Raw genomic sequence first — 24,045 nt, 5'->3', positions numbered from 1 at the left:
AATTAAGAAAAACAAATAAACTGACATTTCTTGGACGCTTAAAGACAAAAGCAGAGAAGAACACAAGTGAGTACAGATAAAACTGTTCCAATCTCAAAGGTCCGTTAGCCTTTTTTAGGGTTTTCACTACTAAAGTATGTTGTGGGCAATTACAGATTTAATGTTTGCCTTTTCAATTATTCAAAAAAAATACATACAGTAATTTGTAATTTATTGAGGCACAAATTTGAATCATGCAACGCAAAGCTAATTGGCAGCAGCTTAGTAAGGGAGCCTAGCACCTACATCTCAACATGGCTCTCTTGCAGTAACTACCAGGAAGTAAAGAAACACTTGTGGGAGGAAAATGTCCCCTCCCCCTCAACAAGAAAGCTAACTACTAATACTATAGTTGTACTTAGAAACTTGGGACTCACATAGTTCTAATGACCTACCCTTTGAAATTTATCAAAGACCTACCATTTTCTCATTTTTTCTACAACCTTTGCCAAAACTGTTTACAATGAAGGTGGTAAGAAATACCTTTGAAAGAATTAATACATAAGTTAAAATACTAATGGTGAAGAAGTGCAACTTTGAGGAGTTAGAAAGGGTAAAGAAACATTTTAAATCAAGTTTTAACATAAAATGTCACAATATTGAAGAATGGAGTAAGTTGTAAATAAGTAACTTCCTCTAATTGAAAACAATGTGCTATATTAGAATATCAGCATTTCTTTAAACAGATGAATCTTAGTTCATTAATTCCAAAATTGTAGATTTGTGTATTTTAATTTTTCTTTTCTTTTTTTACTAATTATTCTTATCTGTTCTTCTCAACTTTGGTCTAAATCTATGATTGTGAGTCAGACCAAACCTCTCTGACTTTCAAATAAATACAGAAAATCCCACAGTATAAATTAAATGATTTATCTAAGTTTCAAAATGTCCAAAGATAAACAAGAAGCTATTCATGGTTGGAGACTGCCTTGCATTTTTCTCTCCCATCTCCAGCAGGCAAATACCACATTAAGGATATAAATTATTCCCTCAACAGCCACCTATGTCCATCCACCATACTCCAAGAAGCAAAGCACCTTAGCCATCTTTCTCAGCATCCTTGTGCCTCTCCACTAATGGTCGAGTAGTTAATAGGTGACTAAGAAGAAAAAATAAAATAGTTTTGAACGTGTCCCAGGCAGCCATGACTTAAAATTGCATCGAATTTTTAACCCAAAAGTATTTGAAGATTTTTACAGAGAAGACCAAAAGGCAAAAAATATTGTGCTTTCTTCTGTAACATCAACCAGATAAAATTTTTAACTAAGTAATATCTTTACATAATGTGGAAAAATGAAAACTTATGAAATTGGTTAATTAGTTACACCTTGCAATATCCATTGAAATCTTAAATCATACACACACTTGAGATAATATCTCAAGACACATGCACAGCAATGCTTACGAACCTCTTTAACACACAAAATGTTACATAATATTGAGGGAAGAGTGACTGAAAAATAGGTAGTATGAACCACAGAGAAAGCACTTACAGAAACTGGACAGCTTTTGCTTTTTTTTCAGTCAGATGCCTTTTGAGTTAAATCTCATACCCACTCAAACTGTAACTGGACAGTACATTTCACTTCTAGTTACTAGAAGACTTCTTTAAAAGAGATTAGGGCAAAAAGGGAAGAGACCATACGCGGTTCTCTAGGTCCACCCTGCTTCCCCCTTTGAAAAGGAAAACTGATGAATTTAAGTCAAAACACAGATTTTTAACCCAAAATAAAGAGACACAGGATAGTGAAGACAAAACACTATTTTTAGTGAGTTTTTTCTTTTTCGTCCTTAAAAAAAAATTAGTCCCCTTCTAGTAATAGTTTCCATACAGCTTACCTAATACCTTAACAAGAATAGAGAACACAACAGAAGGGAAGAGGACACAGCACCATAGTTTCAAACATTGACATACAAAAACAAAACAAAACAAAACAGCCAGCACAGATACAGTAAGACCAACTTTCCCAACAGACGGGGATTAAGTCCCAACATACAAAGGAAATATAATTATCTATTTGAACAAAAATGAGATGGAAGATCTGGTCAGGCTAAGATGGAGAAGGAAGTGCTAACTTCTTGTGCTACAAGGAAGGAATGGGATTTCATTATTACAAAGCAAAAAAGAGAAAGCAAGCCCCCAAACGGATTTTTGATGCTGAAACTGTCATAGCTGCTGGTAACAGTAAATATATATATTTATATATTCATATATGTATATTAAAAAAGGAAAAATAATCTATTTATAGAACAGTCAGTAGTCAGAGACACTTAGAAAAAAGTAAAAACAAGTCCTTTTTTCTTTTTTTAAAAATGGATTTACTAAAACCACCTCATCACCCAGAGGTACTACAACCCCCCCATCCTGATGAAGCCATGGTGTTATTCAACAGCATCTGCTGTGGGCCACAATCAGAAGTGCCAGTATTGGAACAGCAGACATTGGGGTTGGGGCTGCAAGGCAAAAAGCTGTTATTTGCTGGTCTTGCTCACGGCCATGCCTGAAGCCTGGTGGTATCTGGTATACTTGTGAATGAAGGTTTCCCGGAAAAGCATGCATCACTGAGGCTCAGTAAAACATTCTGACTTGTCTTCTCTTCTTTTGCAGAAGCCTGGATCCATGTACCTGCTCTTCTCTAAAATGTAGACTCAAGACAGCAAGACTTCTCAAAGCCAAAAAAGGCTCCTCGCCTTGAAATAAGAAAAGCTCTTCTTCCCAGAATCCAATCTAGTCAGATTTCTGAACTAGATGACATCCTCTTCCTTAAGAAGAGAAGATGATCTGCCTCTCATTTGAGGTTTTCTTCTTGGTACAAACGAACATAAGCAGCTGAGGTCTACAGACTGTGCTACTATCCCATGACTTCTCACAGGAGTGACTTCGGCCCTGTTCCTCTCCTAGTTGTATCTGTAGGGCATTAAATGCCAAGTAATGGTGGTAGGAAAGTGGTACTCTTGACTCCTCTGCAAGTATCCTAACCAAGGAGATCCAAGTAATCAGCACCTCCAGATGGTGCTGCCCCTAGGTTGTAAACCTCTAACTAATATCAACTGGCCATAAGCCACAACCTACATGCTCTGCTTGTAATACACACCAATGTATTAATGCCAACCAGCCACCCTAGAGCTCAATCAAATGTCTGGCCCTAATGTAACAAACCATCCTCAGAGGAGACATCAACTGAAATATTGGCTGCTGAACCAAAGAAGACACCCTCTGCATAGATGTGTTGATAGAGAATGTAGATCACACAGTCCATGCAAAGAGGAAGTCAGCTAACAGGACTTTCTCTGAAGGCCATTCGTCTTTGGAAGCAACATTTCGAGTGGATCTAAACCACTACTTGATGACTAAGGTCTCAATGTGGTCCATTTTCCCCCATGTCCCAAACTAACCCAGCATCTGCTAACTGGTCTCCTTAAGATCCTCCATTGGTAGTTTGTAGCTCATTATGAAGGAAGGAGGTGGTGCTTGACCTGGGCTATCTGGCCCCTGCTTCTTTGCACAGTTTATACAGATGTAATCTTCATTTTCAGCCATTTCTGGAGATACACCCACACAAACTTGATGAAACCACTCATCACAGCCACCATCACATTGTACCCAGTCTACCTGTAGGAGACAAGATTGGGGAATGTTTAGGTTACATAAACGTTAAGCCTAGAATAAAAGCAAACCAAAGAGCTTTCTTGGCTTAAATGATAGCAAATAATTGGGATGTCCAGAGACAGACAACGACTTCTTATGGGGTTATTTTTTAAAGAAAGAAGCTAGGAAGTTAATACCCCCAAATTATATTTTACCATAATATGTCCACAAAATTAGGCCTCTTAGGTACTCCATGACCTCATAAATACCTGGGGCTCCTTGTGAGGCAGAAACATGTTTGAGAAAAACTTGACAAAAAAGGAACTTCTAATAGAGCAGCCAAGTAGTTTTAGCTAATATTAACAATTTCTAGGCTCTAAGACAATGCAATTATCAATCAAGAAAGGAAGAGTACAACAATGTGAAGGTAATCCTGTGTATTAGCTTTATTTCAAAGAGATAAGCCAAAATACTAAGAACATTAAATACCTTTTTAGAAAAGCAGTCACATAGGCCACTTTTAAAACTAATATTTTTTATTCTTCTCTTCTTCCGTTACAAATACAACTCCCTATAAAAAGTTAGCAAATATCAGAGGTCAAATCTTACAAATTAACCAATTAAAACAGTCAAAGACACAGGTCAATAGATCACTCTGGGGTTTAAAATCAAAGTCTGGATAACTGATAGGTCAGTGGCAGATGCCAGGCAAACAGTGACCCTTCAGAGAGTACTGTGATTACAGGAGGCTAGAAAGGAACTGTAGTTTGGTGACTTTAAGCCTTGGGCCTCGAGTTAACAATAGGTGATTTCTGGCTTTTATATTTGGGTGACTTGTGGTAGTTTTTATAGCTGATGCCATGGTAGGTGAGAACCTTTAAGATTAAAAGAGCTACTACTCTCTTCCTCTCCCTAGTACAAAAGTTGATCATTTCACTGGCAACATAGGAAGCACTTAAAACAATGAGCTTTGCCAGATATTAGAGCAAAGTAAGAAGTATGAAGGGATCAAATAAGTACCTCAGTACAGCTTATGAGAAAGAACAGAGGAAGGAAGTTTTGGCTAGATAAATGAGTTTCAGGGAAAGTGGTTTTCAAAATTAGTTTTCATGTACTATAAAAATTATCAAAACCACGACAGGTTAGTAATTTTAGGGTCATAATAAAGGATGGGAGAAATCATTTGTTAAAATAATCTTTCTGCTTTCACTGTTCCTATTCTAGAGTTCTAGATCTTAAGAGACGATGTGTAGTATAAAGATTACTGAATTCAGGCAGAAGTTCTGAGTGCTGACGTGTATAATTTGAGGCAAGTCATTTCATCTCATCTGTAAAATGGAGATAACTTCTTGTTTATAGGATTATATAGAGGATCAAATGAAATACAGTTATGCATCGCTTAACGAGGGGAATACCTTCTAAGAAATGTGTTAGGCAATTCTGTCATTGTTTGAACATCACAGACTATACTTACACAAACCTAGGTAGTATAGCCTACTACACACCTAGACTATAAGGTACTAATCTTATGGGACCACCATTGTATGTTCAGACTGACACTGACTGAAATGTCATTATGCGGTGCATGACTATAGTGCACGGCAGAACACCTGGTTCACTGCCTGAGACACTGAAGGCACTTTTTAAGATCACAGCCTCATGACTATATCCTACTATACACAAAATATTTTGCATCTTGAAATAACTGCCTGCAGCACTGCTTCCCAAAATGTGCAGGCCACTTACATCAGAATTACCTGTTCTCTCTGTTAAAGGTGTAGCTGAGACCCATCCCAAACCTACAGACTGAAAGTATCTTGGGGGTAAAAACTAAGAAGCCTACATTTTTAATCAGCTCCCAAGTAATTCTCATATATTCTAAATTAGATCATCACTGAAACCTTATGATATCGCCTTCTGTAAATTCAGAGCTACTTAATTCCTTCCTAAAATAAGTTGTTTCTGTTCTGTGTAATATTTAGCTTCTGAAGTATGGGCAGTAAAGAAAATAATTGATCAAAATGTTCCTACTGTAGCAAACTATATCGAAGACAGAAAAGGGAGATAACTTCTGTGCAACAAAAGTAAAAATAAAGGTACTACAAGAAGGAGAAAATTTATAAAGTGCTAATCCGATAGTAGGTGAACTCAAGATAAGTGTTTTGGGAGCTGGTAAAGGGAATTGGGAAAATGAACTGTGTTTCTTTGGGCTGTCCAGATTTGAGATATCAGCCTATTTGTGATGCCACCCCTGAACCAACAGACAACTCTACTCCTACTTCCAATCCTCTTAATCCAGTCCAGTCACCATTCACGCTAATCTAGAGGATAAGAAAGTTACCAATTTATCAGTATTTGCTGCCAAGAAAAGTGGTCCCATGTCTCTTAAAATCTAATTCTGCACTATACTCACTGGCTTCCAGCTTCAAATTAAATTTATCACTGTCTTTCAAATAAGGAAGACAACATTTTCCCTTTTGTGATTTTGGCTAGAGGTCGATTCCTAAACCTAGCTTTCTCACCATTCCAAAAGAGTATAGAAGTTTTCTTGAGATCTTCATCGGTACACAGATTCTACCCCAGCCTATAGACTATATAACAATTTAACCCTGGTAATCTAGCAAGAAAAAAACAGTCCTCCTCCTTCTAATCTTTTTTATCATGTTCATCCACTAACAATGAAACTCCAGTTCTACTTTTGTTTGAAAAGGCTCACTGGATCAAAAAGCAAACTAAAGTTTAGAATGTCAACTGAATCCACAGAAGATTTTGACACAGGAGGAAAAGACTATGCAGTAGCCTGGAAAGTTAAGAACACAGAACTGGCTAACTGCATATTAAGTTCTAATAGTTATTTCCCTCCTCTCATTATTTCTGGGAGATGTACTTACCAAATCACAAAAATAATTATTAAAAAACTCTGCAGCTACAAGCTGTTCAAATATATACTGATAAAAGATTTAACTTTCTAAAAAATATACATTTTTATTTGTTTATTTTTTTAAGGAAGATTAGCCCTGAGCTAACATATGCTGCCAATCCTCCTCTTTTTTTTCGCTGAGGAAGACTGGCCCTAAGCTAACATCCATGCCCATCTTCCTCTACTTTATATGTGGGATGCCTGCCACAGCACGGCTTGTCAAGTGGTGCAAATGTGTGCACCCGGGATCCAAACTAGTGAACCCTAGGCCGCCGAAGTGGAACAGGCGAACTTAACCGCTGTGTCACCAGGCCAGCCCAAGATTTAACATTACAGTACAAATAGGTTACTGTAGGGTTTGGATTTGGGGAAATGTGTGTTTAAAAGAGAAATATATTAAAGAGGAAATAATGCTAGTTTGACATTTCGTGTCCTGCTATATGGTTTCATATTTACACAAGAAAAAATATTTGGCATATTCTATTTTCTTCACTTCTTAGAGCATATTATTGCGCTGGGAAAAAAGAAGGCCTGATAATTTAGTGATATTCTTAGCTCAGTTACTTGACTGCGCTTTTGTTATTTTGGCATTCAATCTCTTTTGCACCAAGGTTCCTTGCAAAATCCAGATTTGAAAAATTAAAACAATGCACTTAATGAAGTACAATATAACATATGTTCAGAATCCTTGTATATATTTTTTTGGTGTTCTCAACATTAAGTGACCAACCACCAACCCTCTCAGTCAGCCCGTCTGATGGATTTTCCAAGACTCAGGAATTTCAGTGCTAAAACTAGGAAAGTCATAGGCAAATTGGGACAGCTGGTCACCCTATCTCAACATCACCATGGCTTGTTTGTGTGCTCACTCATTTAGGTAATCTAGCCTTTGATTATCTGTGCTAACAGGAGATATAAACTGATAAAGCCACTGACAATGTAACTACTTTGGCAGAGACAACAGTATTTTTAAAAAGCTTTTAAAATCAGAGTGACTAACAAATAATAGAAGCGAGAGGGAGAAGTGTATAAACTTTCTCTCTTTATTTACCAAGCCAAACTTCTTATGGAAGTAGTAACAGGTAAGGAAAAGGCCCACAGTAAGAGGGTAAAAAAGGTAAAGGGAAAAAAGTCTATTTTTTTTTACAAGTAAGATGATTAAATATTTATTCTAATACAGAAAAAGATGTTACTTAAATATTAGCTTGAAAGAATTTGCTCCTTCAGGTTAACTTGTTTTACTCTTGGTACCAATTAGATTGAAAGGGACAGAGTTCAGGGAGAAAAAGATTCTGAACCTTAAAATTAATTTTTTGAAAATAGTTCATTATTTTCAAAATAAATTTCAGTTTGAAGTTAATTTGATAATGATGGAAGAGAGAGGGTTTTTTTTTTTTTTTTTTTGAGGAAGATTAGCCCTGAGCTAACTGCTGCCAATCCTCCTCTTTTTGCTGAGGAAGACTGGCCCTGAGCTAACATCTGTGCCCATCTTCCTCTACTTTATATTTGGGACGCCTACCACAGCATGGCCTGTCAAATGGTGCCATGTCTGCACCCAGGATCCAAACCGGTGAACCCCGGGCCGCCGAAGTGGAATGTGCGCACTTAACCACTGAGCCACCAGGCCGGCCCCAAGAGTTTTTTAAAAAACCTTTTTTCTACATTATTCTGATAGCATTTTTCTTTTTCTAAAACATCTTGAAATTGAGGCGAGGCGCATTTAAGTAATCCTTTAAAGTTTTCTCAATCTGCACATTTTTGGGGAAAGGTAATTACTAGTTAGAAAAATGGTAAATGTACATTTACCTAAATATGAATGAACCCTACAAGTTATTTTTTGCTGCATGATATTTTAAAGAACACAGACTTCCCTAAAAATCAATCTTTTCCTGTCATCATTTTGTTTTGAAGATATGTGCGATGCATTAATTTGGTTTTCCTAGAGAACACAACACCATACTTCAAATTGAGAAAGTTATAAAATTCTTTACAAAGCTTTGAAAGAAACACACTTTTTATTTAGTAAAACTAGTGTCAGGAACAAACTTGGAGAACCGTAAAAACTGCAAAACAGGAAAAATGTTTACAATCTAAAGTAATTTCTGTTTAAAATTAAACATTTTATAGAAATACAGCATTTACTAAGTTTCTTTTACGTAAGCTAATGACAGGTTAAGGCACACATTGCTTACCTTTGTACGTGTTTTAACAGTTTAAAATAGACATTTTCTCTGAATAGTCAGTTAGTCCTTTTGCTCCATCAAAACATAGATGACAACCTTCTAAATTTTTTTAAAATACCTATAACGTTAGGAGCAAATCTCAGGGCTCATTTAAAAATAATGATCACATATTAACACTTACATTGCATCTTTGGTTAACAAGTGCTTTCATATAGAGTCTCTCTCCCTAGCCTCATAACCCTGAGAGTAAGCAGGGCATGTGTTAACTTAATTTCATAGCAGATGAAGAAAAAACTGCCTGTAGTGTTTACATGCTACAGGAAGATAACAGGAATAACAGATGAACCAAACCATATTTAAAATGCTGAGCAGAGGAGAGGGGAGAAATTGTTAAGTGAAAAGGAGAAAAAAAGAGAACGTAAAAGGTTCATGATGGTTATAAACCTTGTAGGAAGGACAACAGGAAAGCCTGAGAAAGAAACACCATGTCTTACTGCCAGTCCTGAAACTGCCATACAATTAAAGAAAGAAAAGGGAGATGATTCTGCCAAACACTGAAGTGCCACTATTTCAGTATCCAAAGAGAAACAGTTAACCTTTCATCAGCCTCTTTAATAAACAAGTTCAGACGAGAATAAATTCAAATGAAAGATAAAAATAATATATACACATAGCTAACGTATCTATTAAACTGCTTTAAAATGTTTATAATATAGAAAAATGCCTATGATATTAGCAAAGCAAGATACAAAATGAATAGACAGTATGACAAGATATAAAACAATCTATATAGAAAAAGGATTGGAAGGAAATGCATTACAATATTTACAGCTGCTGTCCTTGGTAGGTTACACTATGGGATATACATTTAACTATATATTCATCTTTTAAAAATGAGTGGAAAGTTTTTATTAAGTATAATTTAAATGTAAGCACCATCTAGTTTTCAACTATGTTTTGTACTTACATCTCAATTATTGGTGGGGTGGGGATATTAGTGACAGAATCTGGTCTGGAAGCCAGGGAACCAGGGTTCTACTTTTGGTTTTGCCACTAATTAGCTCCGTGACTTTGGTTACAACCATTTATCTTCACTGAGTCCTGGTTTCATCATTTGTAAAATTAAGAGCCTGGACAAGGTGACCTCTTCAAGCTCTACCAAGTATTTGACTGAGGAGGGAAGTAAGGGAATAACGACACAGTTGTATTTATTCTGTTCATATATTCAAACTAAGGAGCTATTAAAATTCTGAATATCAAGTGGTATAATGAGCAAAATAAAATTAAAACTATGAAATTACTAATAATCTTGGTGGGAACCATAGTATGTGCCTCCAGTCATTTTAATGAACTGAGATTTTTCATAAACTCCATCAGTCTTTCTCAGAAGTTCACAATGTTAATATTACCTAAAGAATGGCCATCATATACTTACTATACTTAAAATTTAGGGCTTAAAATTTTAAAATAATACCTTTAAAAGTCTCAATTATTTTTTGCAAAGGATTTGAAAAAAATTATAGTTCCTTTAGGAGAGTGCACCAAGGCCCAAGTGTGGATAAGACACAGACCAAAAGGGAAGATTAATCCCTTAGTTTCAGGTCTTTAGAACAAATTTTAACTCAATTTGCCAAAACTCTTAGACTAGTGGCCCAGGATTTTTTTCAGGCCATTGTGGGTACCTGACAAGGTATTAGTTCTCCAAGTCATCCTATATGAAAGGCACAAGACTATTTTGAAACTTGTTATGCCAACGCATATGAAATACACTGCAGCCCCGGGTTATCACATGGCTCCCCCTGCTCTTGCCTCATCATGTTCACTAAGTATATGATTTTTAAAACACAATACTTCTTCTATTAAGCACACTGACTTAAGAGCCTCATAATTCAAAAAAGTCTATAAAAACTATAGAAAACATACTATGTTGGAAGCCTAAATCCTGGCATCAAAATCAGACTATTAAGATATCAAACACATTTCTCCACAACCGTTGTTCTTCGTCCTCTCACACCTGACTACAGAGTGGAACTCACCTTGTCCTTGCAGGGCCTTTGGCAGTTCTGTGCTGCACACACAGCGTTCTCATCGTCAGATTCCTCTGCTCCTGACCAGTCATACTTGGAGGGGATGTCCAGCACTTTCTTCTCTCTCTTCTTCTCAGTATTCTCTTTCACAAGTTCAACTTTGGCTGCAGCAGCCTTCTCCTTCTTTTTCTTTCTCTCTTCTTCTTTTGCAAGTTTCTTGGCCAGTTTGTTCAGCTCTTTTGATTTTTCTGCACTTAATTTTAACTTCTTCTTTTTAGGTTTATCCATTTTCTTTAACTCCTTGGACTTCTGTTTTCCTTCTCCAAAAAGCTGCTCTACTTTTTCTAGCTTCCGTTTCCGTTTCTTCTCTGAAGAGTCCTTTCCTTTTATTTTTAATGGTTTCTCTTCCATGCTGTCATCCTTCAAAAATATAAAATTAGAAACAATTATAAAACCAGATATTTAGAAAGTTTTATTCTCTTCTATGAAGTACTGAGAATAGGCAAATTCATAGAGATAGAAAGTAGAAGAGAGGTTACCAAGGGCTGCAGGGAGGAGAAAATGGGATTTATTGTTTAAATGGGTACAGAGTTTCTGTTTGGGAGGATTACAAAATTCTGGAAATGGATAGTAATCACAGCTGCATAACACTGTAAATGTAATTAATATAACTAATTGTATGCTTAAAAAAGATTAAGATTGTAAATTTTATGTTGTGTACATTATACAATAAATATTCTAAAGATATTCAAAAGACATTTTAAGAAGGCAAATATAATAGTCAATGAAGATAACAGTAGAAAAAAATGGCAAGCTCTAAATAAAAAATCTGACTTATAGCTTACCAGAGGGAAAGAGGGCAAAAAAGTTAATTGTTAGCATATATTAATATAATCTGTAGCATCTCTGTTTGAGGTGAAAACGTACACAGAAAATGAAATGTACTAAAATGTACACTAAATTACGTCCTAACTTTTTTGGACTTCATTTACCACTATTAAAGTTTATTATTACCTCAACTAATAAATTCCTGGTGGTTAAGAAGGTATCAAAAATGTCGGCAAAACATATAAAATCGTATGCATGATCTCATTACAAAGTGTATGCAGTGACTTTGGCAAGGGCCAGAAAATAACTGATGTGACAAAGCAAAAAAATTTGTCATTTTTCTTTCCAACTTGCTAATATTGTTCCTATTATGTGTGAATGTAATAAGCATTAAAAATTTTAACAGTAAAAGTATGTCTACTAACAGAAACAAACACTGAAAAACATAAGCTTGATAATTACTTAAGAACCAACATTTGAGAATTCATTTTTCCACAGATTTGAGACTGGAAATCTTTGACAGGAACCTAAAAATCTGCAGAATCCAAAAGAACAATGCATTATAAGTGCCTTAAGTCTATCACATCTTGAACAAGATATTTAACCTCTCAATACTTTGTGTTTCTCCTTATATATAAAATAAAGAGGATCATGAGACAATGGATGTGAAGAAAATGCTTTGTAAACTGGAAAATACTATCTAAATTAGGCTACCTTCAATCCGACTTCCAAACCAAAAACAAACTGCAGTATGCTAAGCATATCTGTATCAACTGTTGGTGACATTGCACCATTCCATTACACGGAAACAAGTAATGGAAAAGAATAATGAAAAGAATACTAGGAGTCAAATGTCAGAGTAGGAATCCAGCTCTCCTTGTTTTTACTAGATGTGGACCTCAGACAAGTTTCCACATCTCTGATTTTTAATTTCTTCATATGCAGAATGGGCTAAATACTTGCCCTGTCTATTCTTTCCCCTCTCCCTTTCAGGATTATGGTAAAGATCAAGTGAGATCATGGATATAAAAAAGTTGTATAAATTACAAATGCTACACAAGTGTAATATACGAATGTAGACTCTCCCTCCCACTCCAATCTATTTTAACCACTTCTATTTAACCATTCCCTTGCTGCTTCTTTTTAACCACTATATATTCTCCTGCCTAACTTTTGGGCCTTCCAACAGTGGGAGACCAGGCTAAGGAAGTTGTTCTAAACTTCTGGTTTCCAGTACCCCCCTTTTCTTTTTTAGCTGAAATGGTCTTTTTTTTCCAAATTAAATATTACATAAAATCTCAATAAAGAAAACTTTGGCTTAATGGGAATGTAGGACAGCCAGAGTGTTACCCACTCGGCCATCCCCTTGCCGGTATTTGTGGTACCTCCAAGGAACTTGGGCATTCTAAATAGTTTTAAAACCACTGTGTAAGTAAGCTTTAAATCCATACCTCCATGATATGCAAGAATCTGTCTTCAGAGGGTGGGTGTGTGGCCTGCAAAATTCGCCATATGTGTTGAGTCTCGTCCAGAGACACTTCTAGGAGATCTCCAACCATCATAAGTTCTTCTAGCTGGGCTTTGGCTCCAGGTGACAACTCCAACACTGGAGGTTCTAAACTTCGGGGCACCAAAGGGCTCTTCCGAGGTTGTTTCCTTGGGGTGCTAGAACCTTTCCAAGGAAATGTAAGACAAAACAAAAAAATGCAAACTACAGAAAAAAACCATAATGTTGGGGGAGGAATGGTCCCTCCTCCCCCAATATTTACGTTAGATATGTGGATTCACTGCATCAGTACGAAAGCGAAAATGAAACTAAAAACAAATGTAGAACAAAAAGATCTAGAATTCTAATGTATACTGTAAAAAACCGATTTAGAGTAAAAAAACTGGTTCCTTGATTCCTTTTTTTTTTTTTTCAATTTTAACCAAGCTTTTAGGTAGTCATTTTTTTGTTTGTTGTTTTTTGTTGTTGTTTTTGAGGAAGATTAGCCCTGAGCTAACATCTGCCGCCAACCCTCCTCTTTTTTGCTGAGGAAGACTGGCCCTGAGCTAACATCCGTGCCCATCTTCCTCTATTTTATGTGGGACGCCTGCCACAGCACGGCTTGTCAAGCGGTGCCATGTCCGCACCTGGGATCTGAACTGGTGAACCCCAGGCTGCCAAAGCGGAACATGTGCACTTAACCACTGTGCTACCGGGCTGGCCCTCCTTACTGATTCTTTATCCTGTGACTGGAAGGGAAGGGGAATGGAAAGAATCTCTTAACTCATGTTCTCTCCATTTTAGAGAATACCAAAAGATTAAGCACACAGTTGCCTTATATAAATAAGCAGCTATCTTCCTAACGAACAGACAATAACATACTACTCCATAAAATCTTGAATTTTACTCTGAAGAGAAAAACATCCTCCATTTTCCAGAGATATGACTTAAAGCAGTGTGACTTATTTTCATGGGGAAAAAGGAAAAGTGACCATAATAGAGAAATTATCTACCAAGGAAAGGAAGAACTTGCTGACAATTAAAGCTTTCCAAAACTAGAATGAATACTCTTAAAAAGCAGCATGTTCCTCAACAACTGGTAATGAACAAACAGAGGCTAAATGACTACCTATCAGGGATTTTCTATAAATAAGAGATGAGACTAGATGGCCTCTAAAGTTCTTCTGATTAGGAATCAATAATTCTGTTTAAGTTTTCAGGTTATCACCTAATGACAGAAAACACACAGAGGGAGTGGCTTTTCCTGATCAAAATTGCATTTTCAGGTTCTATTAGCATTTCATGGCCAGGATTTGTATTTAAGAGGAATTCAGTCTAATTAATTACAATGTTTTTTCTCACTGGTTTGAGGCTTATCTTCACCACATTGTTTTAAAGGTTAATACCTTGAGAACAACTCTTAGAAGCAGAAGAATAAGCATGTTCTGCACAGAATGAAGGTGCCGTCCACATGTGAGTGACCACCTCCTCAGACTTGATGGGAATCTCTTCATCACAAAAAAGATTGGGTTCCAGACTACTAGAGGACTTCACGCTGGCTGTGTCCTAAAGAAGAAACAAAGAGCCGTATTCAGAATTAGAACCACTTAACTCATTCTCTGACGAGATCTAAATGCAGGCTTTCAGGTTAAAGCTTCTAATACAACATACTAAAACCATGACCTTAAAATTAAATACACGGTATTAAATAAGTAAAAATGTCCACTGGGGGGAAAACAGTAATCACCACAGTTTCAAGCCAAAAGAGAAAGAGTGAAGCTCAAAAATAATCCAGAGAGACAATGAACCTACAAGAAAATTACCATTAAGTAATCTAATCTCTGTGATCTAGTGGTAGGTTTGGCACTCTCACTGCCAAGGCCCAGGTTCATTTCTCAGTCAGGGAACCACACCACACACCTGTTGGTTGTCATACTGTGGTGGATGCATGTTGCTGCGATGATGAAATCTCTGCCACTGGTATTTCAAATACCAGCAGGGTCACCCACGGTGGACAGGTTTCAGCGGAGCTTCCAGACTACACAGACTAGGGAGAAGGACCTGGCCACCCACTTCTGAAAAACTGGCCATGGAAACCCTGTGAACAGCAGCAGAGCATTGTCTGACAGAGCGCCAGAAGATGAGAGGATGGTACAAGAAGACCGGCAGGTTCCGCTCTGCTGGACACAGGGTTGCTAGGAGTCAGAACTGACTCCATGGCACTAACAACAAAATCTACCTTCTACAGTCTACAATTCATAAAAACTCCTATACCCACAAGTTAAGGAACTTTAACACTTTAAAAAAAACATCAAATGGACTTAGGAGGAGAAGAAAGGTTTAGATGTAGCACCTGAAGGACACAAATCATTTAATCCTCTCTGAAGGTTTTCAAACCTAGAAGCTTACCAACTGCTATGAATACAATGAAGAGTCTGATGGATATAATTCAAATTATACAATTATGACAGCTCTGATTAGGTCTTAGATAATTCTCCCCTGCAGTTAGTTTCCATAAGCTCACATGTATGGCTTTAATGGTCAGAGTGCATCAGGAAGACAGAAATCATAGGTATTTCAACAAACGATTTAACAAAGTGAACTGGTCAAATGTAAATTAAAGGCTTGAAAAGGCAAAATGAAAACATCGAAGTCATACCAAGATAACTGCAAGAAAGAGTTGCTACTCCTAGAGCTTGAGATAACAGAGAAAAGAAGGGGAGTTACCAGAACCTAAAAGCTCAGAGAAGGGGCCTTGTTGGGGGGGGACTGTGACCTCTGTGGAAGAAGCACTGGCCAGTTAGTTCGGCTATCTCTAAAAGAACACGAAGGAGCTGGTGTCAGGGGTGTGAAAAAAACAACTAGAAATTGGAACCAGCTGCGACTGTGAGGGTTAAGAAAAAGACAAAACAGCATGCAGTTCAGATAATGACAGGCAGGGAGAATAAACTGGAAAAGATCAAGTCCCTTCTCACTATTCAAGCCTTTAAATTTTCTCTAATGCCCTCTATTGGCAAAAAGGAGGCAGCAGGCAAAGGACAAATGTGTAGAGCAGTGGTTGGCAAACTATAGGCTGTGGGCCAAACCCAGTAGGCAGCCTGTTTTTTGTATGGCGTGTGAGCTAAGAATAGTTTTCACATTTTCAGAGTTGTGAAAAAATATACATATACATATATATATGCAATAGAGACCATATGTGGCTTGCAGAGCCTAAAATATTTACTATGCATCATTATATATAATATTATATAGTATTAATATACATTAGTGTTTATTTATATATATATATTACTTTACAGAAAACGTATACAAACCGCTGGAGTAGAGTCCCAGCCCCAGCATCACAAAGCACAGTATAAAAGAGTGGTTAGGAAATGAGAGAATAGCTTAACGACTAATGCAACACCTGATTCTCTTTGTAGGGCGCATGAGAGGAAGATCTACTGTTATCGTGAGACTACCCTTAATTAAACAAGATACTTAAAAGGTTTTATAAGAGGATCTGAAGACAATGCCACTCACTGAGAATTTAGGAATCGCAGTTCATAGTCGTCTTCCCTATTGAAGAATTTTTAAGTCCTAAGAAGCAACAGATCGGGGAGTACTTTAGTACTCTCCTACTTTAATTCCCAGATACTTCTTATCACTTACTGGAATTGTCTTTTCTGACCTTGACTCTACTCATTTCATTGTAACTTACATAGGGAACCTTCTATTAGGCTTTCGGAATGGAAAGGTCAGCGATTAGAAAATAATGATGGAAAGTAATAATAGGTAAAAACACTTTTCTTTATTTTTTTGAGGAAGATTAGCCCTGAGCTAACTGCTGTCAATCCTCCTCCTTTTGCTGAGGAAGAGTGGCCCTGAGCTAACATCCATGCCCATCCTCCTCCACTTTTTATGTATGGGATGCCTACCACAGCATGGCATGCCATGTGGTACCATGTCCCCACCTGGGATCCGAACCAGTGAACCCCAGGCCCCCAAAGCGGAATGTGCGCACCCAACAGCTGCACCACTGGGCCAGCCCCTAAAAACACATTTTTAAAAAAACTACTTCCCTAAACGTGAAGAGATACAATATTGACTGTCTTAAGTTAAAGATGCATTTTCAGTCCCAGAGCAATCACCGAAAAATACAAAATAAAAAGAGGCACAGGTAAGAAGCCAATAAAGGAAATAAAATGAAGCATTAAAAAAAAATTGCCATTAACCCAAAAGAAGGCAGGAAAAGAGCAACTGAGGAACAAGAAACAAAAAACAAAAGATGTTGGGGCCAGCCTGGTGGCTGAGTGGTTAAGTTCGTGTCTTCCACTTTGGTAGCCAGGGGTTTCACCAGTTCGGATCCTGAGTGTGGACATGGTACCGCTCATCAAGCCATGCTGAGGCAGCATCCCACACAGCACAACTAGCAGGACCTGCAACTAGAATATACAACTGTGTACTGGGGGGCTTTGGGGAGAAGAAGAAGAAAAAGAAAAAAAGATTGGCAACAGATGTCAGCTCAGGTGCCAATCTTTAAAAAAAAAAAGAGAGAGAGATTAATAAAAAATAAATAGCAAGATAGTCAATTTAAATCCAACCATGTCAACAATTACATCAAATGTAAATGGACTAAACACCCCCAATCAAAAGACAGAGATTGCTACACAGTCATGTATCACGTAATGACAGGGATACATTCTGGGAAATGCATCATTAGGCAATTTCATTGTGCAACAGAGTAAACTGAAGGGGAACAAAATGTGCCACCCCAAAATGTATCTCTCTAAATAAGGATTATTTTAGGCTGATTATTGTTAAGAAAGAAAAGACTGAAAGTTTTCTTATTACCTCCCCCTTGACCGCCTAAAAGAACTGAGATTAAAAAACCTGTTTCAGGAAGAGAGCTATCACCTCAGTGTAACATGAACCAGGCGGCAGACAGAGGGGAACCAAGAAAAGCCTGTTTGATGGGCTCCCTCTGTGTTCTTCTGTTTCTGCGTGGCCAAACAATTGTTTTCCAAATGGTTGCTCCTTTTCAGCTACCTGTGAATTGCCTTCCTTTCCTCTGAAGTCACTGACTCTCCCTACTCCCACCATCTTTGTCTTTTAGCTGAGCATAGTATTTAAGGTGAGGACTTTGGGCATTTTTGTAAGTTACTCGGTTTTCCTGGATTTCTCCCACGTATACATGTTATTAAACTTTTGTATTTCTCCTGTTAATCTGTCTCACGTCAATTTAATCCTTGACCAGCCAGAAGAATACAGAAGAGTACAGGAAAATTTCTTCCTCCCCTACAGTACTTACACAAACCTAGATGGTATAGCCTACCACACATCTTACGGGACCACCATTGTATATGCAGTCCATTGTTGATTTAAACATCATTACGTGGCACATGAATGTATTACTTAAAAAATAAAACAGAGGCCAGCCCAGTGGAGCAGGAGTTAAGTAAAAGCATGTTCTGCTTTGGCGGCCTGGGGTCCTCCAGTTCGGATCCCAGGTGCAGACCATGGCACCACTCATCAAGGCGAGCTGTGGCAGGCGTCCCACATAAAAAGTAGAGGAAGATGGGCATGGATATTAGCTCAGGGCTGATCTTCCTCAAAAGAAAAAAAAAAAAAAAACCAACAAAAACAAGACTTAACCATACATTTTACAAAACATATAGGCAGAATTACAGACCAGAAAGGACCCTACTATATATGCTGTCTACAAGAGATACATTTTAAATATAAAACACAGATATGATGAAAGTAAAAGGATTGATAGACAGCAAGCTTAAACAAATTCTCTCCCTAAGGAGGAGAATTACATTTCAGTCCCACTAATGGCAAACAGCAGGAAAAGCGGAATGGCCTCACAGTGCGAAATGTGTTTTATATACAGATCTGTCACTCCACCTTATCTGGTGTTAGGTGAGACTAAAATCTCAGACAAATCTACTCTATTTCCAAAAAAGCTCAAGCCACTCAAGCATTAACGAGGGTGCAGAAGAAAAAAATGAAAGAATCTAACTTGCCTTTCTCTAAAATAAGCAATTATTGGAATATATAAAAGACCTTCCTGGGAGATAACAGTTACTACTATTTTATACTCTCCTTTCTGAGGTAATTCTACACATATATGCATTTGCAAAATATAAACTGTAATATGGATGGAGAGTTTCAGTAAAAGCAAACAATATGCTTTAAAAGCAAATAACCATATGAATATTTGAAAGAAGCTTATCCCAGACACAATCACAAAAGATTCATGACAGACTTTTCTTCATTAAATATGTATTTTCCTGGGGCTGGCCCCGTGGCCGAGTGGTTACGTTCGCGCGCTCCGCTGCAGGCGGCCCAGTGTTTCGTTAGTTCGAATCCTGGGCGCGGACATGGCCCTGCTCATCAGACCACGCTGAGGCAGCATCCCACATGCCACAACTAGAAGAACCCACAACGAAGAATACACAACTATGTACTGGGGGGCTTTGGGGAGAAAAAGGAAAAAAAAAAAAAAAAAATCTTTAAAAAAAAAAAAAAAAATGTATTTTCCTAAGTAATGATTTTCTTGAATTGCTGCTCTGAGTATTTTAGTGGTGATCATAGGATATTAGATGCAAAATAATCAAACAGCGCAAAGCACAAACCATCTGTTTTAAACATTTAAATGCTATACTAATAAATACTAAGATCAAATGACTGATTTTATTTTTCTATATAATTACCCATTCTTCCTAAACCAGTAGGGACCTCTTCCTCAAGCAAAGATGTTAAATTCAAACTATTTTAAGGACTAATTCGTGGTCACAATCAGGGGACACCAAACAAAGAGAAAAATCACCAAGCCAATTGCACATAAATTGGCAAATAAAATTTTCATTATACAGTAAGTGCTTGCTCTATGGGAAAATATGCAAGTATAATTTTTTTTAACGCAAAGATACCAACATCAAGGTAAATTTAACCTTGAATTACCCTAAGTCTTGCCAATGTTCTTCTCTTCTAAGATATCAAATATATTAACACTCTAAAATCCATCATTTCTTTTCTATCCTGCCAATACGCTCTACCAAAGAAGAGACTGTAAGCTAAGTCCCCTGTGTAAATATTGCAGAAAAGGACTATTGCATACAGCCATATCAATCTCCAGCCCTGAAATCATATAATACTTGTGATGCTTTGTTTTTATAGGTTACCGATCTGCTTCCAAGTGAAGTCCAGGCTGTCTAGTAGTTCCAGGGAACCGCTTGATCCTTAATGTGCTAGGAAGATAATAACCCAAGTATTGGGCTGGGTCTGCTATGGCAAAAGGCAATTCTAGTATTAGCTAACTAACTTATACATAGAATGGGCTGCATTCCCTTTCAGCTGCTCCTGGTCATCCTATACAACTTTATAAACAAAAAAGGTCATGAACTTCAGGGTAGCAAGGTGCTCAGAACCTTATTTTAACAGGCTAAATCAAGTTTAAACTTTTCTCAAGTCTTTAATTCATATAACTAAAAATTCTCTAACCTTTAAAAAAAAAAGGGGGAGGGGGGCTGGCCCTATGGCCAAGTGGTTAAGTTCGTGTGCTCTGCTTCAGCAGGCCAGGATTTCACAGGTTCGGATCTTGGGTGCGGACCTAGAACTGCTCATCAAGCCATGCTGAGGCGGCGTCTCACAGGCCACAACTAGAAGGACCCAGTTGTGTCCTCCTAGAAGTTGTATATAAAAATATATACAACTATGCACCAGGGGGCTTTGGGGAGAAGAAGGAAAAATAAAATCTTAAAAAAAAAAAAATTCCCTCATTAAAAGATCGCCTAGATCCATTTTTATCTTGAGAAAAGTATTTTCCAGCAGGTAATTTACAAGCATCTACGAGGGATGGCTTTAATTTTACATCCTGGGAGTTTTAATGCTAGTGGTATTCATGCTCTAATGCTGAAAAGACAGAGTACAAACTCCCTGGTTACAGGTATAGATTCTAAACAGATCAACAAAGAATAATATAAAACAGATCAATGGATTAACTGTAACTTGGCAGGGTCTCTGCCTAGATTATAATGTTATTACTAGGTAAAAGACAAAGGACTTGGGCCTGACATGAAATGACAACAAAAGACCAAAAGGACCCAACAGAAAACAAACTTGCCAAAACCTTCTCTTCATCACCAGTGTGGTGTCATTATCAAAATAATCATACTGAGAACAAATCATTTGTTCTAACTGTAACTATAATTCTGCAAATTTGAACCGTGGGCCCAAGTATAACCCATCTCTGAATATGATATTCTACTTAGCACCATCCAGATGAGAGATCAGAGGAAAAGAATCAAAGCACAGCTGGAGTGAGATGCTTAAAACGTAACTACACAGACTTTTTTAACAACCCAAAGAAAAAAATATTGAAATCAGCCATGAAAGCTTTCGGTAACTTAAATGCATAATTTTTCTAGTCCCTCTAAGCCCTAAGGAGTTACAAGGTAAGAAAAATACAGATTTTTAAAAAATTCCATCCTTTAAAAAAATTGTTTCAATTTTTGGAGCTCTGAAAAAAATCCTACCACCATAAACTCAGGACAGATAGATAACCAGCTTTCTCTCCCACTTTCAGGCCTCAGATGTTGGTGCTCAACAGCTTTTTAGCAAACCCAGTGATGAGGTATGTAGCCACAGTCTGTCAGAACTACCTTGACATCATAGCCATACGCCTCTCGAATGTCTTCATCAGAATCTGTTTCTTCATCATCGTAGTCCATCGTTTGTCGAGGGGAAGAAGACACACTGCTCGCCACCCGGTTAAAAGCAGACTGCTGGAAACTAGGTAAGTGTCCCTAAACAACAAACAATCCCAAGATGAACAGAGAGACATACTAAACAAACATAGGTAATTCATATGTGCTTAAGACTACCAAAATGTAAGGAACTTGCAAAATCGCTAACTGACTTCAACAGTTACTAAAGATCACATTATTTTACTACAATGCCAAGGTTCACCTGAATGATATTTCCAGGTAATATTTCACTAAAATAACCTACGTATACAACCAAAGAAAAATCCTATTGGTGTATGAAAGAAGACATTATGAAAATATAGCTGCTGGTAACTTAGTGTTCTTTTCCTAACCAACTGGTAAGATAGATTTGATTTACTATTTACACACTGACAAACACTATCCTAAGAAATAGAAAAAGAAAGAAAATCCTAAACTTGCCTGTAAGTCTGGATTGGCAGCTGCTTTCTGGAGTTCTGCACTGATAATCTTCTCAGTTTTTTCTCGAGCTGCCTGCTCCACCATACGCTGGCTCAACACAGACAGTTTGGCCAGAGCAGAGGATAGTTCATCTGTTGCTAGGGCCTGCCGTGCTCTATCTTGCCAACACATAGCACGTTCTGTCAAACACTGTAGGGCCTCTCCTTCAGGCAACCGTACAGGCAACTTCTGAAGTGATACCAGGAGTGAGAGAATAGTTTCTAGCCTTGGCCTTCGAGACCGCATACAAAGAGGGCAAAGGAATTTTACTTCTTTAGCCTGCCAGCTAGACCCTTTTTTCTGGGAACTTGACTTAGGAAGTGGAACACAGCTGTTATGGAACCAGTCTTTGCAGAGCTCACACTGTAGCATAAACCCACTGGCTGTCTTGCGGCAAATGCAAAATTTTACTTCTTCTATGCGGTCCACCATTGTCATCTTGGCTAGGTTGGCTGCTCGGAGGGTGTGCATGGCTTCAATCTCTTTTTGCTCCCGTTCTTTGAAAACGGCCACCTGTATACAACAAACATTTAATTAAAAGGAATCACTATAAAACACTCCAAAAATACCAGACCCTCAAGGTTGAGGGATTGTCTCCAAGTTGTGGCCTCACGGTGACAAAGCACTGTCCTTTAAAAACAAATCAGTTGTCAGTCATTTCCTAAAATTAGGGGCAGCCTGACAGTTTCCATGCAAACATTCCTTATCTGTGAAATGGGAAAATTTATATTTGACCATTCATATGAGCAGAGTACTCTGAATTTTTATGTAGGGGGCAGCAGAAAGATAGTATGCCCTGAAGTCAAGCAACCTGGGTATGAAGCCTGGCTCTTGTACTTAATGTTGTACAGGCTGTTGATCTGGGGCACAAGTTTTCTGAATCTTAGTTTTCTGAAAACTGAGGATATCACTAACCTCATTTATTTTTTAAGGATTAAAGAAAATAACACACCTGAAAGTGCTTAACTTGGTACCTGGGACAAGGTTAACACTCAACAAATATTAGTTCCCCATCCCCTTGTAATTCATTCTCTGGGGGCAAGTTATATACAGGTCCATTTCTATCTCTTTCTAGAAGGCCTCCACTTGTGCAGAAGTAGAATAACAAAGCCTGATGACTAAGTATAACAAGGTTTTATGTAACTCATTTCAGAAAACTATATAAAAGTAAACAAAATTTAATTATCATGAGCACTGCCAGTGTATTTTCTTTCTAAACTCTGGTAGCTTTGAAACGATTTTGAAATAATTTCCAGTCCTACTTGTCTGGCGAGACTGACTTGTTAGGCAGGCTCTCTAATGAGAAATCATATCCACTGGCCTCAAAACAGGATCATTTGTAGGCAGAAACAGCCGTATTAAGTTACTTAATGTATGCAATTCCCTAGTATTGCGTATTGCCCAAACTCATTTTTATTTTCTCTCTACTTCCTCAGGATCCTTATAATTTTAACACATTCTTCCTACTCTCCAAAAAATATCCCATAATTCTAATTAGCTATAAATATTTTATCCAGCCCTCACTATACTGCTGAATGTTACTAAGAGAAGGAAAATATTTTAATCTATTTTTGCTTTTTGTTTTTTGAGGAAGATTAGCCCTGAGCTAACTACTGCCAATCCTCCTCTTTTTGCTGAGGAAGACTGGCCCTGAGCTAACATCCATGCCCATCTTCTTTCACTTTATACGTGGGATGCCTACCACAACGTGGCTTTTGCCAAGTGGTGCCATGTCCACACCCGGGATCCAAATCAGTGAAC

The 24,045-nt window shown here is 37.6% G+C and overlaps 1 protein-coding gene across 4 annotated transcripts in view; it reads right to left on the bottom strand.

Annotated features, from left to right (window-relative positions):
• Positions 1-24,045, bottom strand: part of KDM5A (lysine demethylase 5A) — a 117,324-nt gene that overhangs the window by 26,804 nt on the left and 66,475 nt on the right. For 2 of the 4 annotated variants that reach the window (XM_014740556.3, XM_070270844.1), the window contains 6 exons: positions 22,246-22,797; positions 21,721-21,864; positions 14,479-14,638; positions 13,038-13,258; positions 10,768-11,178; positions 774-3,652 (listed from right to left, as the gene is read on the bottom strand). In XM_014740556.3, coding sequence (XP_014596042.3) covers positions 3,446-3,652; positions 10,768-11,178; positions 13,038-13,258; positions 14,479-14,638; positions 21,721-21,864; positions 22,246-22,797 — 1,695 coding nt within the window. In that variant the 3' untranslated portion in view covers positions 774-3,445. Of the gene's footprint in view, positions 1-773; positions 3,653-8,217; positions 9,902-10,767; positions 11,179-13,037; positions 13,259-14,478; positions 14,639-21,720; positions 21,865-22,245; positions 22,798-24,045 lie in introns of those variants that run through there. The other 2 variants (XM_014740557.3, XM_070270845.1) reach the window with 2 other exon arrangements.

This window comes from Equus caballus, chromosome 6 (genome assembly GCF_041296265.1).
Source record: "Equus caballus isolate H_3958 breed thoroughbred chromosome 6, TB-T2T, whole genome shotgun sequence".
Lineage (NCBI taxonomy): Eukaryota > Metazoa > Chordata > Mammalia > Perissodactyla > Equidae > Equus > Equus caballus.
This window is presented reverse-complemented; position numbering and strand designations above follow the sequence as displayed.